At 38.4% G+C, this 7,902-nt stretch overlaps 1 protein-coding gene across 8 annotated transcripts in view; it reads left to right on the top strand.

Annotated features, from left to right (window-relative positions):
• The window catches only part of KDM4C (lysine demethylase 4C), a 502,970-nt gene that overhangs the window by 77,396 nt on the left and 417,672 nt on the right, over positions 1-7,902 (top strand). For all 8 annotated transcript variants that reach the window (XM_006018370.3, XM_025197539.1, XM_025197541.1 and 5 more), the window contains exon 6: positions 297-490. In XM_006018370.3, the coding sequence (XP_006018432.1) occupies positions 297-490 (194 nt within the window). The remainder of the gene's footprint in view (positions 1-296; positions 491-7,902) is intronic.

Here is a 7,902-nt window from a genome sequence, read left to right as displayed (position 1 = left end):
CGATCTAAATCCCACTGAGGACAGTAGTCTTTTAGTTGATTTCAGCAGGTCCCCCAAGTGCTTATCTCATATTTATCTACAATATCTTGAAGACTTAGGTCAGGCTTGTACCCTTTGGGTCAATACGGATGTACATTGTATACTGTATTGTTGAACTTTCATGAAAATTATGCTCTATTTTATTCCTTTTCTGAATTACAATTAAAACATTTATTACAGTAATTTTAGCTGACTGTTCTTATTTGGTTTTCATTTTCAATTAACCTATTTATGAATTTATTATGTTTCTTTTTCAGAATATTGAGGAATGGAATATTGCCCATCTCAATACAATACTGGATGTCGTAGGAGAAGATTGTGGAATTTCTATTGAGGGTGTAAATACCCCATATCTCTATTTTGGCATGTGGAAAACAACATTTGCATGGCATACTGAAGATATGGATCTCTACAGTATTAATTATCTCCACTTTGGAGAACCGAAGTCATGGCAAGTTTAAACTTTTTATGAAAACTTGTTTTGAATTATGATCCCTGTTTGTGGCAGCTGCATAAGGCAAACAGATGAGGTAGAATTAACTACTTCATGGTGATGGGTACTTCTTTAAGGCCAAGATGATTTAGCTGTGGTGGGTAGCTGAGAAAGCAATGAAACTTGAGGCTTGTGAATGAAAGAAGAACGCTTTAGTGACAACTGTATTGAAAAAAATGGCTAAACAAGAAATTTTATGCTGAGTTCAACAGAAAAAAAAAATGAATATTTAAATAAAAGGAATACATTGCATCAGGAGACACTGGGTATTTGAGAAGGCTTCACTGAGGTCAGTAGGGCAGGTTTGTTCTTAAGCACATGTTTAAGTATGGGACCAGTTCCAGGAGACTACTTAGGGGCCACATCCTCAACTGCTAGTTGAACTGGGGTGGTATTATCTGTTGCTGTCCAATGGAATTAATAGGAAAAGAGATGGTAAAGTGTAGTCTCCTAAACACCTCCACCACAGTCAGAGATTCTCCCTTATGATTTCTTAACTGAATAGGCTTTTGGTGGTATAAGTAGGTCAAAGTATCGTGTAGTGGGATGGTCTGAGGTGTTATGATGTGGTGGGTATGTGTGTGTGGGAGTGCTCAGACAAAATATATTGTTTGAAAATATTGTTTCCCAGAACCCTAAGTGCAAGTAACTGGTTTATTTGTTGCTTTATTCCATTTTAAAACTTCAAATAATGCAAGTCACCACCTCAAAATTGTTAAAATATTTCTGGCCATCCAGGTATGATAGTGATAATTTTCGTAGACAATATTCAATTTATGGCTATGTATTTAGTTGCTTTTAGGTGAAGAGAAAGATCTAGTGCATTTAAAATATGTGACATGGTAAACCTGAAAAGTGGTGTTTTCTCTCTATGCAGAAATGTTAGTATGTTGATCTGCTGCTTAATTCTAATCGCACAGCTCTGTGTTTGCATGCAGAACAAAGGTGCTATTGTTAAAATCTGCAGTAATATTGAGAAGCTAAATTTGCAGTAATATTGAAAAGTAAATTAGGCTTGAGTTACCAGAATTGTTTCTGAGTTTAGCATCGTTTAATGGTATGCTTTGTTGGAAATGATTGATTTTGTAAATAGAGATTATACAGCAATGATAGATCCATTAAAAATTACTTAAAGTTGTTTTACTTAAAAACAAATATCATGTGATACTTATCAAAAAATGATAAAAAGAAAAACATATTTTTAACTGGTATTGTGGTTGTACAGAGATTTTTATTTTGGATCCAGTGTACATGAAGGCTGTTAGGAGATTAATTTTTGCAACACTTCTTAACACTGCAAGAGTGCACCTAACCAAATATTTGTTTAATATTGAGCAAAATTCAAATAAGTGTGTTTCAAAGTATTTTAAAGTTTACTTTAATATGATTAATGCCCTCTGTTCCAGATCTGTGCTGACTCTTCCAATTAAAAAAAAATTGAGTGAGCCTGAAGAAGATAGGGTAGGCACTAAATTAGCTTTTAACATTTAGAAGTTAACTGACAGGTCATATTTGGGCCAGTATATTTAGTCTTTGTGGAAGGGGAATAAAAGCTTTGTATTAAATAAGGGCACAAAGAAGAGTTGCCATTTTAAGGTTTTATTTCTTTTTAGAGGGGGGAAGGGGAGGGGATTCTAGCGGAAACATTGCTGGTGTGAAAGATCCTGAACATGAAATTGACTAGCAATTAAAACAAGTCAATTTCATAGTCCAATCAGAGAAAAATGTACAGTACAAGAACATGGCCGTATCAGTATAATATGTAAAAGGGAATGGCTGTTTGTATGACAGAATAAAGCTGATGTGCAGTATGTTATGCTGGGGGGGGATTTGTCTGGCCTAATTAATTGAGAAATTTTGCTGTCTGCACTGTGGTCTAATCTGTTGAACTGCATTTGGAGTCAAATGCCTGGCAGAGAGCAGACGCAAGTACATCATCATTGTGAAGCTGCTAATAGCAGTAATAATGGTAGGATACAGTACAAAATATGTATGAGACCTGTGTAGATATTGCATTTGAGTCTCCAAGGTAAAATATCTGAACATGAAACCAAAAGTCTGTATAGGGCCATTAAATATTGGGAAACACTTTAGGTGCCTTTAATTATCTGAAATCAGAGTTTATTTTTGTTGCTATTTTGCTGTTGTTGTTTTGTTGTTGCTGTTTATTTGACTACTTATATAAAATAGTGGCAATGGCGGATGCTTCTCATGTCAAAAGGATTAAAATGATATAAATGTTGTTGAAAAATATTAGTAAGGAATATGTGATATGGCTGATTAAACAGGAACAAAGCAATTATTTTTGTAGGCTTTGTGAGCACTTTGAATGAAAAGTAATAAAGCTAGTTTCATTTTATGTATGTTCCAGTTTACATGTGTTCTCTTTATTTAATGCTGTATTTTAGATAGAATTTTAAAAAAATCATTACTAATTTTGAATGTGGGTTTTTTATGATGGAGATTTGGATTATTTTCCCTATACAAAGTCAGCTCCTTCACCAGGTCTTAAAAAGGACAGAGTATAAATTGACATGACGAGACAAATAGATAAATGATAGAGACATTTGTAGACGTTGTTCAATTTGTAGAGACATTTTCAATGACAATTCATCTTTGCTTCACATGGTAACTCTTGTGAATGGACTGGAAATGATTGGATAATACATTACTATACAGGTTTCTGCTATAGAATGCATTTCATACATCATATCACAAAACTCTTTCTTTATAGAAGGAGTCAATCAGAAAAGAAAGGGAGAGGTAAGTTGTAGAAAGGGGAAGTGACTGTATTGCTGAGTCAGGAAAACAGACCCAAGAACTCCAGGAATGTGAGATCCAGGAGGCCAGCATTAGAGGAGCAGGATGAATTAACCTGAGCTCAAGAGTTAAATGGATAAGAGGACAGAAGATGGAATGAAGCAGGTCATTGGTGAGCTTTAAAAGAAAGCAAAAAACTTTAAATTGGAGTCCTAGGTTACTAGAAGCCAGTGCTGGGTTTGGGGAGGACCTGGGAGTATATTTTCTAGAGCCAGAAAATGTGATGGTTTCACAAATACAGATCCTTTGAAAATACCACTGAGTTCTGTGAAGAGTATGGGAGTGGGGTGCAAATAGAATTGTGTTAGAACTGAAACACTTATTCTATCTGTCATGGGCTTACCTGCTGGCTTTTGTGTCACATGTCTGGAATCTGGATGTACTTGGAGAAGCACCTCTCCAGTTGCTGAAAGTGGGAGGAAGGTTGTGAAAAGCTGGATGAACTTTGTAGGTCAATAGGTACTTCACAACAGTCTCAAATGGAAATGGCGTAAATTGTGAATGTGGGTTTTAAGGAAAACTGCTTAAATTAGGACAAAATTGACAATATTTTAGAACTGGTGATGGACAGAGATTTATTTACATAACTGAAGTGGGGAGAGAGCACATTCAGGATGATACCCAAGATTTCTGGCTTTGGCAATAAGGTTGTCTGAGGTAAGAATAGATGGTAGTCAGATGGGGTACAAGAGGCATGTCACTCAGGAAGAGGAACTATTTTGCCTTGTCTCTGTCAGCTGCTTGTTGCATCAAACATCCCACTAATGAAACACTGAAAAGCAAGAAACTAGGTAGGTGATGCAGAGATCAAAGTGAGCGGAGGGAACTATAGAGTTTGGTGTTATCCTTGAAGAAATGATGAAAGCAGCTGGTAACAGTGACACATCATACAGGAAAAAAGAATGTAATGCCTGTTCCTAAGTTATGTTTTGTAGTTAGGAAAAATAAAAATATAAGAAAACAGAAGCGCTAAGGATGGAGCTTTGAGAAATGCCTCACTGTGTAGCATTGGAGTAACGTATACTTTTTTTCAAAGGAAAATGGTTAAACTGAAACTGACAGAAGAGAGTACCAGGTTCTTGTTTATATTTCTCAGGAAGGTTACTGATAAGTATTGCCAGAAGTCACAGAATTCCGGTGGTAAGAGAAGGGTGATCAGAAAAAAAACCCAGCTCACTAATTTGTCTAGGAAAAGAATCAACATCCAATCTGAAATCATTCGGACATGATGTGCCATAGAATGTGATCAGAAGGGTGGGAGAGCAGGACTTTGCTGTGGGAGACTTTGGAAACCTGATATCTCTTGATGTGTGAGTAAACAAAAATACTGCATTTGATGATTTGAGAACTGATAATAGCAGTTTTTTCAGCAAGGCTTGTAAGTTCAGGGCTGACAAACAGTGATTATAAAGGCGGGGGGAACAGAAGGTAAAACGTAAGTTTGTGAGGAAGTCTAATGTGAATGTATCCTTTTGCTCTTGAATATGAATTTGTTTGTGACGATTTTGGAATGGGTGGAGAAAGCAAAGAGAAATGAAAACGGGTGGATTCTAAGGCACTGGGCTCACAGCAGTAAGTAGCTTAGTATTAACATCTGCAGTCTGCTAGTTAGGTTTTCATGAAATAGTGAGTCAGTGATCTGGGATCAAGCCCAGAGACCTCATTTGATATGAAGGATGTAAATTGTATGTTGTAGAATTTGTGGAGGGAGAAGCTGGAAGGTGACCTCAAGAAGTTATCTCAGGGTACAATCTTTCTTATCCTTATTTAAAGTTTTCTAAACAAACGTTTTTCTAACTTGCACCTAAAATCTTTCAGTGATGGGGATTCTGTAGCCTCTTGAGGTACTCAGTTTAATCACCGTCATAAGAAAAAGTTCTTCATGTTCAGTCTAAATCCCCTTTGTTGTAATTTATGTCCAATCTTCCTTGTTCTGCAAGCAGTTGATTACTGTTGTTTTTGGATACAGATCTTTTTGTATTTGAAGGCTGGTGCTGGTCCCCACTCAGTCCTTTTTCCTGCAGACTAAATAATACAATTTTTAACCTTTCCTCGTGTCATGTTTTCTTTACCTTTTAATTGGTGCATTTGTTCTTTTGGTTGTTTTTGCTCTCCTGGGCTAGGGACAGACATTCAAAAAGTCTGAGCCTGAATTGATTCAGTCTTTGCAGGTTAGTTTAACCTGGAGAGAGTGAACCAGTTTGCAAGTGGATAGATGTTTGGCACATGCCTGCAGTGACTCAAGCCAGAACTCTGGGGGCACTAGAGCAGCCCTCTTTTTCACAGGGAAGTTGAAGTGGGGTATGGCCAGGCCCAGGAAGGCCTGTCCCAGTGGCTCTCTGACAGCTGGGAGCAATCTGGGTACACAGGGCCCAGAGGGAAACACTTCCCTCTCCCCCACTGCTGTAGGGCAGGGAGTGGGGGCTCGTTTGGTGCTGGGGGGGCTCTTCTCCCTTCTTTCCCACCTTGCGGTAGGGTGGGGAGGGGGGCTTTGAGGCTGCCTGGCCCCAGAGGGGGGCTCTTCACCCTGTTTCTTCCTCGTTGCTGGGGGGGAGGGGGGGCTCTATGGGATGCTGCCTAGCCCCAGAGGGAGACTTCCCTCCCACTTGTCCCCCTGCCCAGGGCAGGGGGAGGTGCTGTTTCATGCTGGGGGGAACTCTTCCCCCTCCTCTTCCTCCCCCCAGAGGGGAGGCATGAGCTTAGGCTCAGCTGGGCAGGGTGTGGAGTTGGGGGGGTGTGAGGGAGGGGGGGGTGTAGGGGCCCCCACACACTCCCCCTCCATGGTGTGCACTGAATGTCTGTTCTGTTACAGTTATAAACCAGTTTCTGATCACTTAAACTGGTTTATGTGTAATGCCTGTCCCTAGCCCTGTAGATTCAGTTTATCCTTATTTTTCAAACTGTGGTAGCCACAGTGCTGTAGCTTGATAAAATATTTAATGTCACATTGAATTAACTTGCATCTGATGGCATTATCCTCTATCTTTGGAACTATCTGGTTTAGTAAGCATGGAACCCTTAATGCTTTGAGTCCTTTTTCTTGTTACAGAGATCAGAATAATTGGGTGAATACAAAAGATTGTTTCACAGCAGTCTAATGTCCCCTTTGTCATTTAGCTGAAATATTTTTTGTACAATGAAATGAGTTTGATCTTTCCCTGTTTCCTTCCTGTGTTTTCAACTATTATTACTATGAATAGTTCTGTTCAAAAGCTATAGCTTCTCTGTAATTTTTATTTAAAACAATTAACAAAAATTAAGTGGTCATTCTGCAGATATCAGCAGTTTTCTATCCGTATATAGTCACCAGATGGTGCTATTCAATATGTTGAAATTTGTTTTAATACAAAATGAATACACATTTAATTTCTAATTTAATGACTGCCTAAACTTAAAGTACAAAATAAAGCACTTTTCACATGGCACAACAGTGTCCTTTCCCCCTTTTCTGTTTTTGCTTGGGTATAATTTGCAGATTAATGAATATCAGTGTCCATTGAATGACAGATCGCTACAAAGATAAGCATAATATTACAACTCCATGTAAAAGCTCTGTGTGTTTGGTTTTTTAATCTTATTTTCTACTAAGGGGCTTATAAAAAGGACCCTGCATTCTTTAACATTTTTTTATTTGTGTCTGAGAGTTTGAAATACAGGAAAGAAGATTGTCAACATGTACAAACACTTGCTTTCCCAGCAGAAACTGTCCTGTAAGGGATTTAACCCTGGTTCTTCCCAGGTTATTTTTCTCCTGGAGTAGCTATTTCCACTCTGGGAGAAGAAGCCTGTACACACATGGTTTCTCTTGGGACACCGGGGACTCTCCCAGGAGAAAATGAATGTCTGTAACAGGCCTCATTTGCTATTTATTTCCTGCTGTCTTCAGCTGAAAGCTAGCTTGGAAGCTTTGTAGGTTTATTATTCCTGGTCCATAAAGTTGCCTAATTATTATTGGACTCTGAATTAGAATTCCAATTAGAACAGTTCAGTCTTCTCCACAATATTTCATTGATGTCCTTCAATTGTAGCATAGAGTGACTAAGTGGGTAAATGTGATCTTGGTCTATGTGGCATTTTAAACATGTGGCTTTTCTTTTGAAAATACCAATTAATTAATGCCAGTTGAAATACTGGCTATTTTCTTTAAAGTATAATCTCTCATACCGACTCTTTCTGGGTACTGCCAACTAGCAAGTTAAATTTTTGATCTGGGATACTATTTAGTATGGACTGTATAATCTTTGATATTCGCTCTCTCTTTCAAGCTTCCTTTCGTCAAAACAGCAGTTTCTCCTTATTTAGTATAGTATGCTTTAGTAGTTTACTTCATAATTTGCTTTATTAATTAGTAGGGACTTATTCAGTAGGCCTGTGCGAAGAAGCTAGAATTTGCTTCGGATTTGGATTTGGCTGATTTGGGGACAGTGATTTGATTCAGTGATTTGAATCACTGTCCAGAATCAATTCGACCAAATCACCCAGGCCCATCCCCCACCCGCTCTCCCAGCCCTGGCAATGGCTGCCCTGCTTGCCCCAGCTCCTGGTACTTC

Source organism: Alligator sinensis, unplaced genomic scaffold (genome assembly GCF_000455745.1).
Source record: "Alligator sinensis unplaced genomic scaffold, ASM45574v1 scaffold392_1, whole genome shotgun sequence".
NCBI classification, from domain to species: Eukaryota; Metazoa; Chordata; order Crocodylia; family Alligatoridae; genus Alligator; species Alligator sinensis.
This window is presented reverse-complemented; position numbering and strand designations above follow the sequence as displayed.